Source organism: Manacus candei, unplaced genomic scaffold (assembly GCF_025592945.1).
Source record: "Manacus candei isolate 608988 ecotype Guabito, Panama unplaced genomic scaffold, ASM2559294v1 h1tg000166l, whole genome shotgun sequence".
In the NCBI taxonomy this organism is placed as follows: Eukaryota; Metazoa; Chordata; class Aves; order Passeriformes; family Pipridae; genus Manacus; species Manacus candei.
The window spans coordinates 307,335-326,130 of record NW_026138214.1 but is presented as its reverse complement, the minus strand read 5'-3'; the positions used below and the strand labels follow the sequence as shown (position 1 = coordinate 326,130).

The following is an 18,796-nucleotide window of genomic DNA, read 5'->3' as shown; positions in this document are numbered from 1 at the left end:
TGTTCACGTGCAGCTCTGGCACGTGCAGGGCGTGACACACATGCACACATGTGCACATGCGTGTGCAGAGCATGTGGTATGCGTGTGCAGGTGTGCGAGGTGGGCACGTGAAATAAGGGGTGAAATGAGGGGCGACGACATGAGGACGGGGAGGGAGGGCTCTCTTACACCCGCCCACCACTCCCTCCCTTTGCGTGCATCCCTGCTGTTGTCCCCTGTTGCCGCCGTGCCTCCGGCCCTTCCAGAATTCCCCCCAGGAAGCACAAGCCCCACGCGCAGCAGGCTGACAGGCGCTGGTCCTTTAAGAGCAGTGAATTGGGCGCGGTCCCTTTAAGGCGCGCGCGTCCCCTCCCTGCGCACCCCTCCCACCTCCTGGGGCGGTGCCGCCATCTTTACTGCGGGCGTGGGACATGGCACTTCCGGCGCGGCCTCAGCCCTTGCCCAAGATGGTGGCGGCGCCCGGGCGCTGACGCCACCGGTGACTTCCGGCCGGAGGGCGGCCATGGGGCGACGAGGCCGGAGCGGGCCGTGCTGGCGGTCGAGCGGGGGGTCCCGCCCGCTGCCGAAGGTGAGGGGGCGGTGGGGCCGGGCCTGCGGAGCCGGGGAGACCCGTCTGACTGTGGTGGCTCTGCCCGGTGCGGGGCCGGCGTGGGTGGTGGCGGCGGCGGCGGCTGAGCGAGGCCCCGAGGGGGTGTGGGGGAGCTGTGGGGAGGGACGGCGGAGCTGCAGGTGGGGAACGGGGCGGCAGAGGGAGACCGGGGGGGCGCGGGTGGTGTGGGAGGGGACCGGGTACTGCGGGACCCCCTCGGCTTTGGAGGAGCCCCGGGACAGGGGCTGGAACCCCCCGGGGCAGTGGCTGGACCCCCCCCGGGGCTGCGGAAGCGAAGCCGCCCCAGGGCCAGGCGGGGACACTCCCGGGACACGGGGCTGGGAACGAGTGTGGCCCGCGCAGTGACCTTGAGCGGGTCCCCAGGCCCAGCTCTGCTCCTGTTCGCACGGCCGAGCTTTTGTAGACGAAGGACCAGCGCTGGGGCCTTCGCCCGGGGGGTAGGAGCGTGGGGGGGGACTCCTGAGTGCAGGGCTGGGGGTGCTGGAGAAGGAAGTGTCTGTGCCGCAGCGATTACTGAGCGACAGCTGCTCCGGGAGGCTGCGGGTTCTCGGCGAGGCTGGGGCCGGATCCTTTCTTCCCCCCAGGTTTATATCCAGAATTCCCCCCCGGGGTTTATATCCACAGTTCCCCCGGGGTTTATATCCACAGTTCCCCCGGGGTTTATATCCACAGTTCCCCCCCCCCCCGGGGTTTATATCCACAGTTTCTCCCCCCGGGGTTTATATCCACAGTTTCTCCCCCCGGGTTTGTATCCAGAGCTCCCCCCGGGTTTGTATTCAGAACACCGCCCCCTCCTCGTCTTTGTCACTGCTCCCACCCCGGGGTGAATTTAAGAAGTGAACACTTAAGGACTTTGCCAGGGGAGCTGCCAGCTGGGGCTGGTGTCATGGCACAGGGAAAGGGCTCCGGATTGGAGCCTCGCAGTGGGATTGTGGATCTCGTGCTTTCCCGCTTGGGAGCATCTCCACAGGCAACCCTGGTGAGCAGCTGGGGCTCGCTCCGGATGGTTCCCAGGGGGTGCTGAGGCATTAACATGCTGGGCAGGACACAGCCCTGGCCAGGGGACACAAAGGCCCTGTTTCTGTTTGCCAGGGAATCATCTTTAGCTTCAGCTGCAGCCAGAGCGGTTTTGGGGACTGGACTGACAGGGCAACATTTAAAAGGACCTTAACTGGAGCATTGTGCTAAATTGAGTTCTGTGTTCAGGAGGCTGAGGCTGTGCCCAGACTAACCAGAGGGCAGGGGACAGCCTGCTGGGTATCCCCTGTTTGGATTTCCAGACAGAAGTTCAAGAAATGCTGTTCTGTGCAGGGTGAGAAGGGACCAGTGAGGGGTAGTCTGGACTGTTCCAGAGGTGAAGTGCAGAATTGGCTGTGGGAGCTGGGAGGGAACCTGGTGCACTGGTGCTTTGGTTTGGAGAGCAGGTGAGTTCTTGGGAGAATTTACTTGAAAGATCATCCAGGAGTTGTTGAATGGATGTGACAAGATCCCTGGATCCCTGCCCTGAGCAAGGCCCCGGTCTAAATTTCTGTAAGAATTAAATACTCTGAGAGAAACTTTCGTGTTGGCAGAACAAGAATTGTGGCTGTGCTGGTCATCCCTGGGGATGCCAGCATGCCTTCCCTCTTCCACACAGGAGGGGCTTTTAGTGCCCATGGGCCCTAGGACAGGACTTTGTCTTTCTAATTCAGATCCCTGGTGAGAGGAGTTATTTGTAATGAGTCCAGAGAAAATGCAGCTATTTCCTAAAGGGGTTATGGCTGAAATTCTAAACCCAAAGCACCAGAGTACATGAAACTACATAAAAATCAAGGATACTTCATTATTATTATTTTGTTTTCCTTATTGCAGCAATGAGAATGTTTTTTGCAGGCAGTCCTTCACTTTCCCGTGGGGAGCTTGTTTCTGTCCTTGGGTGGCAGAGGAATTTGGAGTATGGACTAAACCCTCAGGCTTCACCAGGAAATCACATTGACCAGACTTTATTTTTTCTTTAATAAAATATTGAGTTAGTGAGACTAACTTAACTTACTTAACAAGAACCAAGTCCTGTTTTCATAGTTTCTGTTTGCAGATAATTCCTGGGCAGAAAGCTTTGTGAATTAATCATGGCACTCTTAGTGAACCCAGTAATGCTGTAATTGTAATTAAAGCAATCCTGACTTTGTTTTAGCCAGGCCATGGTGTTTGTTGTGCCTTATCTGCCAAGGCAATTGCTCGTAAGGATGAAGAGTAGTTCTCTTTGCATTGGTAAAAGTGTTGGACCCGGTGCCCTTAGGTATTTTTAACTGCCCTGTCTGTGGCAGCCTGTAATGCTGTTTGCTGCTGTTCAGCAAATATTTTCTTGGCAGACAGGCAAAGAAATGGTCAGTTAATGGTACATCCACCCCTGCCCTGCTGTAATTTCATAACTGTAGTTTCTTCTCTGTGACAGAGGTAAATAATTTCCAGTTGTTTTGTTACTGCCTTTTTAACCGAGTGGCTCTGGACCCTGTGAGCTCTCCACAGAGACTGCAGTGGGGAGACATTTCTCACAGAATCACAGACTGGTTTGAGTTCAAAGGAACCTTACACCTCATCTTGTCCCAGAGGACACCTTCCACTAGACCAGGTTGCTTCAAGCCCCATCCAACATGGCCTTGGACACTCCCAGGGATGAGGCAGCCACAGCTTCTCTGGGTAACCTGTGCTAGGGCCTCACCACCCTCACAGGGAAGAATTTCTTCCCCATATCCCATCTAACCCTGCCCTATGGCAGTGGAAAGCCATTCCTCCTTGTCCTGTCACCCAAGAGCTTGTCCAAAGTCCCTTTCCACTTCTCTTGGAGCCCCTTTAGGCACTATGTGGTGGTCACTGCCCCTCCCTTTGAGTTCTCACTTGGTCAGTCTGCTTTTAGGTGTCAGGTTGTGGGCCCCTCATTCCAGTTCCCACTCCTTACTGCAGCTCTGCTTTCTGACAGCTCAGCTCGTACCTGGGCACACAGGCAAAACCCCATTTGCCAGCACCTGGAATGTAAGCTGTGATCCAGCTGTAGTCAAGCCCTTCTGCAAAGTTTAGTGATCTGTTACTCCCTAACACCCCAAGGTGCCTTTTTTGATGTGGAAAGAAAGCCCTTGCAGGCAGCGAGACGATCACTGTCGTGTTGCGTGACTCTCTGAGCTGCCCTTCTCTTGCTGCCTGGCCCTGTGTGGGGGTTCCCAGAGAATTAGGGGCTTCCTGAGGGGAAGGGTCTGCTGGAGGAGGCTGAGCCAGCACCTCCCTCCTCCTCCCCCTGCCTCTAGCACTCTGAGCATGGCCAGAGTGGAAGGGGGGCAGTCGGGGGGGGGTATCAGACCAGGAGCAGTGTTGGAAGGGAGGATGAACTTTGCTCTGTAGCTGACAAGCAGCTCAACAGAGAGAGCCTAGGCTGTGATTTAACCCTTTCTTTTCAGGGTATTGGTCATCAACATGGAGACTCTACATGGCTCCTTGCATTGGCCTTGTTTTCCTGCTGTTGTTCCTCTTTTCACAACTTTCTCATCCCCCTTCCCTGGCTTGCATCATCCTCCAGCTTTAGGAAGATCAGAATGGAAATGCCCAAAGAAACGTGTCTGATTTGTGCAGGGAATCTGGGAACACAAACTGAAACTTGTCACTTCCTTCTTTGTACAGAGCCTGGAACTGAAATGACGTCCTGACAGCTGGGAGCATCACAGACCCGGAATGACTGGGGAGAAGCTGCTTTGGTTGGCAATCCGTGATCCTGTGTGTCCGTTGACAGGTGAGTGTGCTGCTGGAGTGGTGCTCATCCCCTGGCTCTCAACCTGCTTCCCAAAGCCTGGGAGCTTTACTTTGCCACGGAGCAGTGTGGGCTGTGGTGGGAGCTGCTACGTGTGCGAGCTGCTGCTGGAGCTACATGAGAAGGTGTCACCACCAGCCACGTGGTAGGGTCCTGCCTCCCGAGGTTACAGTCCCTCTGCTCTGCTGGCACAGTGCTGTGTGAGGGCTCGTTGTGTGCTTGAGGACAGTCAGCACAGTCTGAGGTGATGTGGGCAGCTGTAGCAAATGGGGGCTTCGTCCTCTACCCAAGGTGTGTCTCATTTCAGGTGCTGGCACTTCCCATCTCGTCAGTCAAGGCTGGAGGGCTAGGCCTGGATCTGCTCTTTACCTTTGAGGGAGATCTGGACCTCTCCTCCCACACCCCGAGGAGCCATGGAGGACAAACGCAACATCCCCATCATTGAGTGGGAGCACCTGGACAAGAGGAAATTCTACGTGTTTGGGATTTGCATGACTATGATGATCCGGGTGAGCGTTTACCCCTTCACACTCATCCGGACGCGGCTGCAGGTTCAGAAGGGCAAGAGCCTCTACAACGGGACTTTCGATGCCTTTGTGAAAATCCTGCGGACAGAAGGGACGGCCGGGCTCTACCGTGGCTTTTTGGTGAACACCTTCACGCTGATCTCGGGGCAGTGCTATGTGACAACATACGAGCTCACTCGGAAGTACGTATCGCGCTACAACAACAACAACGCCGTGAAGTCGCTGGTGGCCGGCGGCTCAGCCTCCCTGGTGGCCCAGAGCATCACAGTGCCCATCGATGTTGTCTCCCAGCACCTCATGATGCAGAGGAAAGGGGAAAGCATGGGCAGGTTCAAGGTGCAGAGCCACGATGGTAAACGGCTTCTGGTCTTTGGTCAAACCAAGAACATCATTGTACAGATTTTCAAGGCCGATGGTTTTAGAGGCTTCTACAGAGGCTACGTGGCCTCGCTGCTCACTTATATTCCCAACAGTGCAGTCTGGTGGCCCTTCTACCACTTCTATGCTGGTAAGTGAAAGGAGGCTTGTAATGTATCTTATCCCAGGCAACCCAAAAGCCCCTCAGATCAACTCTGACACTGAATCCAGCATAATTTGCTTTCTCTCTCTTGGGGTGGGAGCAGAACCTGTCATGAAACAGAGAGAGCTATATCTGGTGTGAAGAAATTCTCCAGGTGTTGGGTGGAAGTTTAACAGAGCCGCAGTGTTTCAATGCAGAGATAAAGATGAGGGGTGTGAGTGCCAGATGACTTGAAGCTGGATAGCTCTAGGCAAGAGGGGCTTGATGTGTCTGCTTTAACTTTCTCTACCCCCAATCCCAAATAATGCTTCCTGCAAATGAGGAAGGCCCTCATTTGTTGTTGGGCAGAGTTTTGGAGCCACTGTGTAAGTATAATCCATCTTTCAGTCCACAGGGAATCAGGGAACTCATAAGTGGCAAAAGGCCTTTGAGAGCCCCAAGTCTCATGGCAAAGGCAAACAACAGGCAGAGACAAAGGCGAAGTCTTCTGTGGGTTTGTGTCTGTCAGGTCTTGCTTCAGTTTGTGTAGCTTTAAAACCGGCACCAAGTCTTGTGATGAAAAACTACACTTAGTAGAATGTTCTCTTTCTGTGGCTCAGCAATGGTTAGCCTTAGGGTGTTCCCAAAGACTAAAGGTATTGGCCAGCGAAGGGTTATTTCCCCCTGTGATGATCCTTTAGATTTCTGCAGTGCAGCTTTGCTGCTGTGGTTTTTAGGCTTGTATTTACCTAATTTCTGCCCAAAAGTGATGGTAATGAGTAGCTTAGGTTCTGCTGTACTGGGCTTAAAGTTTATCTTGGAGATCACCTGTTCTTCAAAATCCAGGTGTCTTGAACATCACATTTGCTTTACAGAGTTATGGTAGCTACAGGAAGCTTTGGTTCCGCATCCCTGCTGCATTTAAAAGGCAGTGGCAGCTTGGGATGTTGGTCCGGTCTGAACTTTGTGGGGAGCACTCCCTTCGCTCTCCACATCAACAATTTATAAGACCAAAATCCACTATATTAATTGTAAGATTATCATGCCAAAAGACCTCAAAGGAGGGCAGTTGATATGGAGAGGCTGGAGCTCTCTGCTGGCAGGTGTTTGCTCTTCCCTGGTCTTCTCAGTGGACATCAAGATGTTGGGAAACGAAAGCCCCAGCTGTCAATGAGCCTCTGCTTTGGCTACGTTTCCCAATCCTGTGTCCCTGGATGGAGCAGCACCAGGGGTCCCTGAACCCTCCTTGGGCTCAAAGTGCACTGCTGGCCCCAATTCCAGTTGTCGTTCCAGGCCAAAGAGCCGCTTCCTTCCCTCCTGTCAGACAGGCACAAGCCTCCACATTATCAAAAAATAACGGGGCTTTTGGACTGTCTTCTGTACAACTTCAGCAATACAAGTGTGAGAGATTCAAATCCCATTGGCCCGGCAGCAGGAGCAGAGTGAGGATATCTGGAATGAGCACTACATGGTGCTTTTCTCCTTAGGGTTTCACAGTGGAATACTAGGGATGTCTCCTGGACAGTGTGCTTGGTGGTGACAGCTTCCTGTGTGAATCTTTGCAGACACCTTCCAATAGAACCTTGTCTAAAGGCTTCCCCCACATTCTAAAGGGGATAGGTGTTTCCATACCCTGTTTTGGGAACATGGAAGCTCATTCTGACTGGTTTGCCCCATAGGCCTGAGAGCCAGTGTGGGAGCTGATGGGACACTGTGGGACGGAGCACTGGGAGTGTACCTAGGTGATGAGTCCTGCTCCCTGCACTGTGCTGGCTTTCTGATTGTTGTAGGAAGCAAGCACCGCTTGGAGATTCCATGGGAGGAGATGTCAGGCTGAAAATCAGGATTCTGCCCACTGCAAACCAGTTGGAATTAGGGAGTGGAGTTAAAGAACTGATAAGCAGCCGCTGAAAGTCTGAAACTTTCCTCTCTCTCCTGTTCCCAGAGCAGCTTTCAAGCTTGACTCCTAAAGACTGTCCCCACCTCCTCCTGCAGGCAATATCGGGGCCGCTTGCAGCTGCAACAGCTTCCACACTCACCAACCCCATGGACGTGGTCAGGGCTCGGGTCCAGGTAAGAGCTCAGCCTGCCTGACATGTCTGTGGGGTGGGGCTCGGCCTTGGCTCTCTGATCTCTGTGGTTTCAGGTGAGCTGCTCCTCTGCTCTCCCTGGGCCTTTCATCCTGGGTATCACCCACTTAATTAGCTCTCAGTGATAGCAGGAGCATCCCAGGGAGTGGGGCTGGCAGGGCTGGCCTGGCCTGCTCTATGGGCTTTCCCTTTGGAAAGGTTGTTGGAGTGGCAGATCTGTAGTCTCCAGAGTCTTCAGTTGCAGCAGAGCCCCAGCGTGCAGTCTGGCAGCTCTGTGAATGTCTGTTCTGGCATTGCAGGTGGAAGGCAAGAGCTCCATCATCCTCACCTTCAAACAGCTCATTGCAGAGGAAGGTCCCTGGGGGCTGACTAAAGGCCTCTCCGCCCGCATCATCTCAGCCACTCCTTCCACCATCGTCATCGTAGTGGGGTACGAGACGCTGAAGAAGCTGAGCCTCCGCCCGGAGCTGGTGGACTCGAGGCACTGGTAGAGGCAGCTGATGGGAGAGAACCTTTGTGAACCCTCTGAGCTCGGACTGTCACAGGGGAGAGCCCAGGAGGAGACGCAGCTGCTGTGCCTTTGTCTCTGGCTGGTGTCGCAGCACAAGGCAGATGCAGGAGCAACTGCACTTCACCTCTTTAGGTTTGAGTGTCATACAAGTCTCTGCTGCTGGTTTTGCTTAAAACCATCAAACCGCGACCTTTGGCAATGCTGTTTGCCTGGGACAGTCCATTCCAGGTGTGTGTGAACACATCCTGGCAGGTTATTAATTCCTTTTTTTTTAATTAAAGACTTACTGGCTGAAGCAAAAAGCCAGTTTATTCTCTTTAAATTATTTTAATCTTTGCCAAACTTCTGAGGAGGGGAGTCCGACAGCCTGCAGCAGGGTCCTCAAGTGGGATGGCTCTGGTGGCAGTTATGCTGTGGAAAGGTGGAAGCAGAGAATAGACAAATGACTTCTCCAATTACCCACATTTATTTCAAGAAGGTGTGAGACAAGAGTAACCCGGAACCACTTCAGACCTGATTTCCTGCATTTTGAATAGATCTGTACATACTTGTTTTGTATGTTCTTGGAAAATGTTCCCTGTCTCACATCCTCCAAACAGCAGGCAGGCCAAAGACGAGTCAGGAGCTCAGCTGACTGTTTGGAATTAGCTGATGGCGGTTTTGACACCTAACCTGTGTTTTTAATCTGTTGATATTTAATTTTTTTTATTTTAGGGAAGCTTATTCTGATTTCTGGGGAACTGAGTGGTTGTCTGTGGCCTTGTTCGATGTGTCAGTCTTGCATGTTCAGGGTGGCTGTGGCCACTTCCCACCTTTAGTTAGTTTAAGCACAAAGAAATGCAGTTTGGAAGTGTCCGATTGTGGTGCTACCAGCAGCTGGATGAGAACTGAATGTGGTTTGAGCTACAACTGGATGCAAGGTGGGGAAGGAAAACCTTGTGCTGGCTTTTGATCCAGTTCAAACCTGACTGGTATGTTCATATTGAATAAGAAGTGATAGTTCGCTAATACTTTGAGAGTTTAAATCCTGCTCATCCTGTTCGGGACGGGCAAGGACAATGCTTTGCACACTTGCTGGATCAGAATCCTGAGCTATGGTCTGTATATTTTACCAGGTAAAAGCTTTTGGGGGATAAAACCAGAGGCTGCTCTTCGGGGAGGGGGAGGGAAGGGATTGTTTGACTGCACTGTACTGCTCTGGGTGGTTGGGATTTGCCTCTCATGCTGCCAGCCCACACATGGCACTCGTCCCAGTTCACCATGTCCAGGAGGTGTGGGATCCACCTCTGGTCACAGACATGCACTGCCTCCATTCCTCTTGCTGCCGTGACCAGGAATTCCGGTCAAGGTGTTGATCTTGCTGACCTGTGGCTGCTGCTGGGCTCCTCTGGGCTGTCTCTTCCCCTGGGACTCATTGGGCGTGGCTCTGCCCTTCATCCTAACATCATGGTTCCGCCTGGCAGGGACTAGACTTGCCACCGTGTCTGCCGGAGGTGGAACGAGTGCTGTGGTGGGAGACACTTCTCTGCTGAAGGACAGAGTTCTAAGGTGCAGTGCTGTGATGGGGCTTTGGGTGAGTCATCAAAGGCCTCTTCATCCCACCTTTGTTTCCTGCAGTGCTCGGTAAGGCAGCAGGTGCCAGGACTGCAGGCAAAGCTATTGCAGCAGCACCTTCTGCACCTGTCCAGTTGCCTGTTTGGTGGTTAAAAGTTGACACTAGTCAGCTTTTGCTGTAATAGGAGATTCTGCTCTGAAAAACAGAACAGCAGCACCCCAGCTCACAGGGAGGGACCCAAGGGGACGGTGTCCCTGCTCTCACACCACAGCGGGACTAACACCGATATTAACAGGAACAATGACAGTCGGACCCTGCCAAGGGCAGCGGGGCCAGTCCTGGTGTGTAGCGTGGAGGGGTGGTGGCACCAGCGTGGGGAGACACTCGTGAGCTTAATGTTTCTCCCATAATCAGCAAAGATCTTGACAACTAATAAACTTCTGAGACCCAAGTCTGAGTTTAAAAGTGCGTGAATGCTTGTGCCAGGGGAGACTCTGCTGCTTTCTGTTGTGTCACAGCTGTGCTTACTCGGGTTTTACCTTCTGCCTTTGGAGTAGGACTAGGAGGAACCTGACCTGCCTGAGAAAGCAGTGACAGTGGCTGCACAATGGAAAGAGAGGCCAGAGTACATGGAGCACCTGAAACATCAGCTCAGACCCCCCCGATGACACAGGGTTGGTTCTGGTTGGCTCTTGCAAAGGGAAATGTCACTCACTCACTCACTCTCACTCTCACACTCTCACACTCTCTCTCTCTCTCTCTCTCTCTCTCTCTCTCTCTCTCTCTCTCTCTCTCTCTCTCTCTCTCTCTCTCTCTCTCTCTCTCTCTCTCTCTCTCTGGGCTGAACTTGGCTACTTCTCCCGCTGAATTCTTCAGGCTTGATCGTTTTAAATTAAAAGATTGAGTACCCAGGAGCAGGGAAAGAGGGTGTTTCCAGGGTGGTTGGGAGAGAGAGGAAGGATTTACTGCTCTGGTTCAAGGCCCAGAGCTGAAAGGACATTGTAGCCAGGTGAGGGTCCATCTCTTCTCCCAGGCAACCAGCAGTAGGACAGGAGGGCACAGCCTTAAGCTGTGCCAGGAGAGGTTTAGGTCGGATATTAGGAGGAAATTCTTTACAGACACTGCAATGGGCTGCCTAGGGAGGTGGTAGTCACTGTCCTTGGAGGTGTTTAAGAACAGACTGGATGTGGCACTTGGTTCCACAGTCTCGTTGACAAGGTGGTGTTAGGTCAAAGGTTGGACTTGATGAGGCCATTTCTAACCTAGCTGATTCTGTGATTCTGTGATTTTATTGGGGTGGTTTTGACACGTTTTGGGTTTGAGCCGCTCGGGCCGGGCATGGGGAGGCCCCGCCCACCGCCGGGCCCCGCCCACAGGCCAGAGGGCCCGCCCACTGCCCCTCTGCCCCGGGCGCGCTCCCCTTCCCGCGCTGGCAGCCGGCGGGGGCGGGGCCCCGCGCCCCGACCAATGGGAGCGGCGAGGGCGGGGCGGCAGCCAATAGGCGGCGGCGACGGTGCGAGAGGGCGGCCATGGCGGCAGCGGGCGGCGATGGAGGCGCGGCGGCGCTGGCGGCAGCTGAGGGCGATGGCGATGGCGGCACCGACCTGGCCGTGCCCGCGGCCCCAGGCCGCGCCCACGTGTTCTCCACCGTGGTGGACACGTTCCTGGAGAAGCTAGTGACCGCCGGGAGGTGAGGCGGGAGCGGCGGACGGCCGGGAGGCGCCTGCCGGGACTCCGGCCCCGACACTGCCCCTGCCCCTGACCCCTCGCTCTTGCAGCTACCAGAGATTCGCCAGCTGCTACCACTGCTTCTACAAGGTGCAGCCCCAGCTGACTAGGAGCATCTACGATCAGTTCATCTCTCAACTGCAGTCGTCCATCAAGGTGAAGGGGGGAGCGGGCCCAGGGGGGGCTGCGGAGGGGATTGGAACCTCCAAACGGACTTCAACCTCCCTGTGAAAAAAGCACTGAACGCGTCGGTTTTAAAGGAAGCAAATGCGTTTCTTGAATGGCAAAAGCAGAAAGCTGAGGCAGCTCCCCAAACTTCTCTGTCTTCCCCTGAAAGAGCTGTAGAATCATTAAGGTTGGAAAAGAGCCTGAAGACCATTAGGTCCAACTGCTCCCCCAGCACTACCAGGGCCATCACCCATATCCCCAGGTGCCACATCCATACGTCTGTTAAATCCCTCCAGGGATGGAGACTCAATCCCTGATGATTCCCAGGATGGAGCCTGCATCCAGGGCAAAGCTGGAGAGACTTTGGACAAAGGCTGGGAGTGCCAGGACAAGGGGGAATGGTTCCCACTGCCAGAGGGCAGGGTTAGATGGGTTATTGGGAAGAAATCATTCCCTGTGAGTGTGGGGAGGCCCTGGCACAGGTTGCTCAGATAAGCTGTGGCTGCCCCATCCCTGGAAGTGTTCAAGGCCAGGTTTGATGAGGCTTGGAGCAACCTGGGCTAGTGGAAGGTGTCCCTGCCCATGGCAGGGGGTGAAACTGGATGAGCTCTAAGATTCCTTCTGACCCAGACCATTCCCTGGTTCCACACCCAACGAGGGCTCACAAGTGGTGCCTGTGTTTGGGTCCTGCTGAATGCCTCTCATGTCCTTCCTTTGCAGGAGGAGATCCATGAGATAAAAAACGAAGGGAATCTGGAGGGGCTTTTTAACTCCCTGGATAAGATCGTGGAGGAAGCGAAGGACCGGGAGGAACCGGCGTGGTACAGATGGGGAGCAGAGGGATCCATGCTCCTTCAGGGGCAATGTGGGGGTCCTGGGTGACATTTGGATGCTGCTGGGAGGGTCTGAAACCTGCTGTATCTCTACAGCAACATCACTGGGCCTAAAACACCCAAAAATTAGTTAAATCTGTGCCTCTCTGGGTCAGAGATCCATCTCTGTGAGCTTCCTCAGCACAGGGAGGTCAGTGCCTCTGCGGAAAACCCAATTCTGGCTGGTCCGAAGGGCTGATAGGATGTTTTGGGCTCAGCTCCTGTCCAACAGCAGAGCTTCTCTGGGCCTCTGGCCCGATGCCTCAGCAGGTGCTGCTGGAAATGGGCCGGGGCTGTGAACCAGCAGCATCAGGGGGTTGTGTTTCTGTTGGGGAGGTGAATCACATCCTGCCTGCTCCAGGCCTCTGCTCCTGGTTGGGTTTGGGAAACTCCTCATTCCCTCCCAGGGGGTTCCCACTCTGACTGTCCTTGGCTCCCAGTGCCAGAGGAGCTGCGGAGCTACTCCAGTGTGGCAGCAGCTCGGGGTCAGACTGGGGGGGGATGCCCCGCTGGGTGGGATGCTGCTCTCTGGCTGCTCCAGGTGCCGCTGTGTCTCCAGGCGCCCCAGTGGGATCCCGGAGGAGGATGTCCGAAGTGCCCTGGTGCCCTACCTGCTGAAGCACCGCTCCTACCTGCGCAAGGTGCTCGGGGAGAAGGAGGAGGAGAACAGGAAGGTGGCCAAGTCCGTGCTGGCAGGGCGGGACAGGATTGCAGAGCTGCAGCAGCTCATCCAGGGTCGCAAACAAGCCTGGCAGGTAAAAACAGATAAAACCCTTCTCCTCACAGCACCAGCCCAAGGGAGGGTCAATGGTGCCCAGCTGGTGAACGACACTTAAACCCTCCACTTCTCCAAGGCCTCCCCAGCAGCCAAGTCCTGCTGAAACTGGAGACCTGGGCATTTTCTCTGGACGTCTCAGGTGCTTTCCCTTTGCACTGAGTGGGATATGAGCTGTTCCCACCAGAGAGGAGGGGGTTGTGTTCTGTGTGTGCAGGGGACAGCAGTGTGTGTGATACACTCAGCCTTGAGCATGGCAGGGTGGGGAGCTGCATCCTGCTGAGCTCTGCGTGTTGTTTCCCTTCCAGGCAATTGGTAAAGAGCAGCGAGAGCTCATCACGACATTCCAGGAGCCCCAGTGAGGCCGTGGGGAGTCTCTCAGGTGGGATGTGCTCAGCCCCCCAGACTCAGAACTGCCCCATCAGGCCACTGCCCTGGGACTGGAAAAGCTGGCACAATCTGATCTGATTTGGTGAAGAAACAAAAATACATTGGGATCTTTGGAAACAGATTCCCTATTCCCCGCTCTGCTCAAGGAGGAGAGTCCCAAGAGTGTGTCTGTACGTTTACCTGGTCCCTCCCTGTTGTGACAGCCCTGATTCCAGCTACTAAAGCCACATTTCGGGCCTTGTAGGTATTTTAGCTGCATGTTAGACAAAAACCAGTGCCTTGTGCCCCAAGCTGGGCTATGGCCAGACCTGAGGAGCCTGGGAGCAGGAGCACATGCAGCCCAGGGCAGGTTCCAGCTGCCACAGCCCGTGAGGCAGCCGACATTCTTGCCCGTGTTTGCCGGTTCGTTCAGTCTCCGTGTGCTCACGGACGTGGCAGCAGCTGCTCCTCCAAGTCCCTCCTTGCCGTTTATTTTGTTTTCCCAAGTTATTCTCCAGCCCTGCTCCCCTTCCAGCAGCACGAGGGATCTGGGCATGTGCTGTTGGCATGCAGGGTTTGGAACGGCCTTGCCTCAGCTCTGTGGGCTCATGGCACAGGGAGTTTAATGTTTCCCTCTGGAACCTCCTGGAACCAGACTGATTTTACCCATCCGGAGTTGTCTGTTATGGCCTCGTTGGAAGTTTGCCTGGCTGGGAAAGTGAGGGCTCCTGGGATCTGCCTGGTGAAGCCCCACGAATGACAGTGTCTTCAGCGTGTAGGAAAGGTCATCCCTTGAGGCTGGGCAGGGAATGAGGAAAGTCCCCCGAGGACTGAAGGGGCAGCCACCGAGGGCAGCAGGTTCCAGGTCACCTGTCTGGGACAGCCCCAGGGAGAGGCCGTGCCCTGGGACAAACCCAGAGCAGCAGTGGCCGCTCGCACCACGCCCTGGCCTCTGCAATTAGAGCCCTGGACGGAGCGGCTGCTGCAGTTTCCCCTCGCCGCGCTGGAATCTGAATAAATTGGGGCTTTTGTTCGTGGCTTGGCTCACTTGGCCCACTTACTCTGTACTTTATGGGTTTGTCTGACAGGCTCTAGGGTCAGCATTTCTCTCCTTCTCCACCCCAAAGCCTCCAGTTCCGCTTTTCAAGACAGGGCTGGGATTTATAGGATCTGAAAGCAGTCAGGATCCCAAATAGGAATCCCACCCAGCAGCCCCAAGGAATCCCACAGCTCAGAGCCCTCCTGGAGTTAAACAGGAGCAAACTGGGGGTGGGTGAGCACCCAGACACTGCTGGGGTCTGGGGGAGAGGAGCATGTGAAAGGATGGATAGATGTGAGAAGTTCTGCTGGTCCAGCTGTCCCGTGCACAGGGCCAGAACCACTAATTTTGTTCTGGAAAAGCCCCATTTGGGGGTTTTTAGAGATGCTGGACCTCTCTCAGGTCCTGCTTTTGAGACCAGCTGCTGCTCTGACCATGCAGCCTGTAGGATGTGTCATGGGGGAGTTGCATGAGACCAAGGGTACAGGCACCTGCCTGCTCGCCCTCCTCCTGGGACACAGCACAACACTACCAGAAGAGGAGCATGTGCTGGTCCCCAAAAAATGGGCCAACAAGTCCCCACTGGCCCTGCACAGGGAGGAAAACCCCACAGGTTTTGTCAGGAAAGTGTACTGGTGTGGCAGCAGCCTGCTGGGATCCAGCAGTGGGAAGGGGGACAGGGTAGTGGGAGATTGTGAGTTTCCCAGTGCCCCATTGCCTGTCCCAGGGGTCACAGGGTGCTGCCAGGCCGGCAGGGCTGGGCCCACCAGGAAATCCCCCTTGGCCTGGGGCCGTGTTTCCCTCCCTTTGTGGGCTCTGGCCAGGCACGAGGGGACCAAGTTCATCCCAAACCACAATTGCCATCTGTTCCGGCAGCTCTGGCCGCAGCGGATGTGCTGGAAATAACCCTGGTGGGGCTGTGGCCTCCCCTCGCTGGGGCTGCAGCACCCTATAAATCCACTCGGGGAGCCGGGGGTGCAGCAAGCCCAGTGCAGGGACGCACCATGAAGCCCCTCGTGCTGCTGACCCTGCTGGCCCTGCTCACCCTGGGTGTCTGCCGCAGAGGTACCCGTGTGTCCGGGGATGTGATGGGACTGGGGGTGGGCCGTGCCTCGGGAAAGGCTCTGGAGGGAGCAAAGGGACTGGGGAGAGATTTGCTGAGCCCTGGGGCAGCGGGGGTACGGGGCTGGAGCAGAGAGATGGGGTGCCCTTTGACAGGCTGGGGAGTCTCAGTGATGGGTCTGAGCCTCCAAAGGAGTGAAGTGAGGGCAGGAGCCTGCACGGGACCTTCCCGAGCCCATCCACTGCTCCTTGTCACCTCTAGCTGCCCATCGCTCCACCAGCGCCGACGACTCTCCCAGCTCTGAAGGTGAGTGACCACGGCCATGTTGCCCCCGCTGTCCCAGGGACGGGGGGGCACAACCCCCCTGACTCACTGCGCTGTCCCTCAGCTTTCATCTCCAGGCGTGCCAGTGCCCAGGTGGTCCAGAGGCAGAAGCGGAATTACGGCTATGGCAGGTAGTGCTCGGTCCTGGGCCAGGGCTCACAGCCCCCAGGTGACACTGAGGGGGTCCCCGCTGGCTCCGCCCTTCTCCAGGAGCCTCCAGCCCCCATGGGACCCCCCAACACTCCCCTGAGTCCCCCGTCTGTCTCAGCAGCGTCTATGCAGCCCCGCCGGACCCGCTGGAGGCGAAGCGTGAGGTGTGCGAGCTCAACCCCGACTGTGACGAGCTGGCCGACCAGGTCGGTTTGCAGGAGGCGTATCGGCACTACTACGGCTTCGTGTAGCCCCCGCCGCCCTCTGGCCGAGCTGCGGGGCAGGGGCTGAGCTCTGAGCACCCCTCATCCCCCTCTTTACACCCTCTCTGTTAGCCCTGGAAAGAAATAAATGCATATTGTGGAGCCAGTTCCTTCCCGGGCTGGGGGGGTGGAGGGGTGGGAGGCTTCAGTGGATGTGCCCCACGTCCCCCCACCCCACACAGCTGAGGACCTCTGGCCCCCCTCCTTGTCCCCTCCCAGGCTCCACGGTGGAGTGATGTCACCACACCTGGATCCTGTCCCTGGCAATGAGGAACCCAGTGCTACACTACCATTATTCCAGTTTATTTTAAAGCTGCTTCTCCCAAGCGTGGGGTTATGGAGGACAGCAGGGCTTCTCTGTGCACCCCAGGGTCCTGCACCCTGCCCAGCTACGGGGCTTCTGTCACAAACCACCCTAATTACTCATTAACCCTGACACACACACACACACACACACACACACACACACACATGCACACACTGCTGAGTCCCCATGTAGGGTGATGTATCATCCCTGCCCCAAATTCATGGAATCACAGTTGGTTTGTATTGGAAGAGACCTGAAAGCTCATCTTGTTCCACCTCTCCCTGCCATCGGCAGGGACACCTTCCACTAGCCCAGGTTGCTCCAAGCCCCATCCAACCTGGCCTTGGACACTTCCAGGGATGGAGCAGCCACAGCTTCTCTGGGCAACCTGTGCCAGGGCCTCACCACCCACCTCCTGCACCCATCTCCCAGTTCACCTCCTGCCACAGCCCCTGGAGTCCTGTGGGACAAGACCACTGGCCCATGCTCAGCCAGGGCACTGGGGAGAACCCCATCAACCTCTGCTCCCACCACTTGCAGCCTCTGCCAGTCCTCCACACCTTTCCCTGAGCCCAAACCCCTCAGTTCTGCCTCCAGCCCTGTGCATGCAGCCCCTGGGGCTGATACCGAGCAGTGGCCATGCCGCAGCAAGACATGGACACACAGGCACAGACACAGAGACACACAGACGTGTTCCAGAGGCTTGGCACCTTGGCTTTGGGCCTAAGCAATGGGAACCACCAAGAGGACCCCACAGCTGAGAAGGAGGAAACCTCCAGCCCCAATTTCCTTACCCCAAACATACCAGGAGCAGCAGGAGAGGCCAGTGCAGACAAAGGAGTTCAAAGCAAAGGACAAAGTATCAGTGCCAAAAGCTGCTGACTCAGTAGTTCACCATCGTGGAGGCACTGTAGGCAAACATCGAGGGGCCTGAGGCTCCCTGTCCCATCCGCACCCCTGTGCCAGCCCCTCTTCACAGAGCTCCCCCAGGCTAGAGGGACCGAGGGCTCTGCAATTGCAGAAGCAGCAGGTGTGGCGGGCGGGTGCTGACATGGAGCTGAAGGCGTGGGTGCAGCTGGAGAGGAAGGGGTAGAGGCAGAGCAGCAGGTAGACGAGCAGGGGCTGAGGGTGGGGCTCCTGGCAGAGCTCTAGGGAGGAGGAGAGCACCAGGAAGTGCCACAGGAAATACCTACGAGGGCAGAGCATGTTTGGGGGTGAGCTCCATCCCAGTTCCCTCTCCCGATCTCTGTCCCTGTCTTCCTCCTTGTCCCTATCTCCATCTATATCCCCTCTTCACCCCCAGCCCTGTTCCCAGCCCTGTCCCCATCTCCATGGCTGTCTCTTGCCCCCATTCCCATCTCCATCCTTTCATCACTCCCATCCTTGTCCCTGTCCCCATCCCATCTCCATCCTCATCCCTGTCACTATCATGTATTCCCACGCCCATCAACACTCCTATTCCCATCCTCGTCTCCATCCCTGTCCCATCCCCAACAGGTCAGCAGGAAGTGTGCCCAGATGCAACTGTCTCGTTCTTCATCTAGAAGGAGCTGAGGGCACAGCCATGGGCTGAGCTCTTGGGGTGCCGCTATCCTGACATGATCCCACTCTCCCAGAAGATCTGTGGGGACATTAGGGCTGGTCAGGGAACATCCTGGGGGGGTGGGGCAGCCCAAGATCTGCTGTGGGGTTATGAGTAGGGTTATGGTGGGTGGGGAAACTGAGGCAGGGTGGGCTGGGAGTATCTCCCAGCTGGAGCAAGGCTGGGTGGGGAGTCCAGATGATTTTCCACCTCGAATGAGGGAACTGGGGAAAGAATCCTGGCGGCAGAGCCCCCTTCCCCCAGCCACACCTTGTGGACCCTGAAGATCTGAGGCAGCTTTACCAGCAGCATCCCGGGGCCGCAGTGCTCAGGGCGAGAAGGGCTCGGGGCTCAGGGCTGCAGGAGCCAGGATGGACACGCCCTAGAAGGCTCCCGGTTTTTTTCCAGGGTTGTGCCCAGCAAAGTCCACTCTCTGACTCTTTCAGAGAGTCACGGGCTAGGCAAGATCAAGATCCCAGGCCCAGGATGGGGGGAGCATGGTGGGGCCATGGGTGAGTGCTGGCAGCTGTCAGGTGGGCTGCAGGAAAGAGCCAGATCCTGCCTCATCCCCGCAGAGGCTCCCAGC

The 18,796-nt window shown here is 56.0% G+C and overlaps 4 protein-coding genes across 7 annotated transcripts; 3 read left to right on the top strand and 1 right to left on the bottom strand.

Moving 5' to 3' along the window:
* The first annotated feature begins 429 nt into the window (after positions 1-429).
* Positions 430-10,021, top strand: SLC25A44 (solute carrier family 25 member 44). Of its 3 annotated transcripts, none has more exons than XM_051773091.1 (5): positions 430-568; positions 4,262-4,370; positions 4,696-5,423; positions 7,360-7,487; positions 7,804-10,021. In XM_051773091.1, exons 3-5 carry the CDS (start codon positions 4,802-4,804, stop codon positions 7,993-7,995), a joined length of 942 nt encoding a protein of 313 aa, XP_051629051.1. In that variant the 5' UTR covers positions 430-568; positions 4,262-4,370; positions 4,696-4,801; the 3' UTR covers positions 7,996-10,021. The 3 variants fall into 3 exon arrangements, with proteins under 3 accessions (XP_051629051.1, XP_051629053.1, XP_051629052.1); XM_051773093.1 differs by having other exon boundaries at positions 7,410-7,487; positions 7,804-8,011; XM_051773092.1 differs by lacking the exon at positions 430-568 and adding an exon at positions 1,095-1,194.
* Positions 10,022-10,502: 481 nt separating this feature from the next.
* PMF1 (polyamine modulated factor 1) lies at positions 10,503-14,711 on the top strand. The gene is made up of 5 exons (XM_051773123.1): positions 10,503-11,260; positions 11,349-11,454; positions 12,187-12,287; positions 12,898-13,093; positions 13,422-14,711. The coding sequence occupies exons 1-5, from the start codon at positions 11,100-11,102 to the stop codon at positions 13,473-13,475; spliced, it is 618 nt and encodes a 205-aa protein (XP_051629083.1). The 5' UTR covers positions 10,503-11,099; the 3' UTR covers positions 13,476-14,711.
* Positions 14,712-14,750: 39 nt separating this feature from the next.
* On the top strand, positions 14,751-16,392 carry BGLAP (bone gamma-carboxyglutamate protein). 2 transcript variants are annotated; one of them, XM_051773076.1, is made up of 4 exons: positions 14,751-15,586; positions 15,846-15,890; positions 15,973-16,039; positions 16,180-16,392. In XM_051773076.1, the coding sequence occupies exons 1-4, from the start codon at positions 15,526-15,528 to the stop codon at positions 16,307-16,309; spliced, it is 303 nt and encodes a 100-aa protein (XP_051629036.1). In that variant the 5' UTR covers positions 14,751-15,525; the 3' UTR covers positions 16,310-16,392. The 2 variants fall into 2 exon arrangements, with proteins under 2 accessions (XP_051629036.1, XP_051629034.1); XM_051773074.1 differs by having other exon boundaries at positions 16,177-16,392.
* Positions 16,393-17,511: 1,119 nt separating this feature from the next.
* PAQR6 (progestin and adipoQ receptor family member 6) lies at positions 17,512-18,522 on the bottom strand. The gene is given in 5 exon segments (XM_051773128.1): positions 17,512-17,536; positions 17,584-17,908; positions 18,124-18,150; positions 18,153-18,249; positions 18,481-18,522. Coding segments are annotated over 5 exon segments (516 nt in total).
* Between the last annotated feature and the right edge of the window lie 274 nt (positions 18,523-18,796).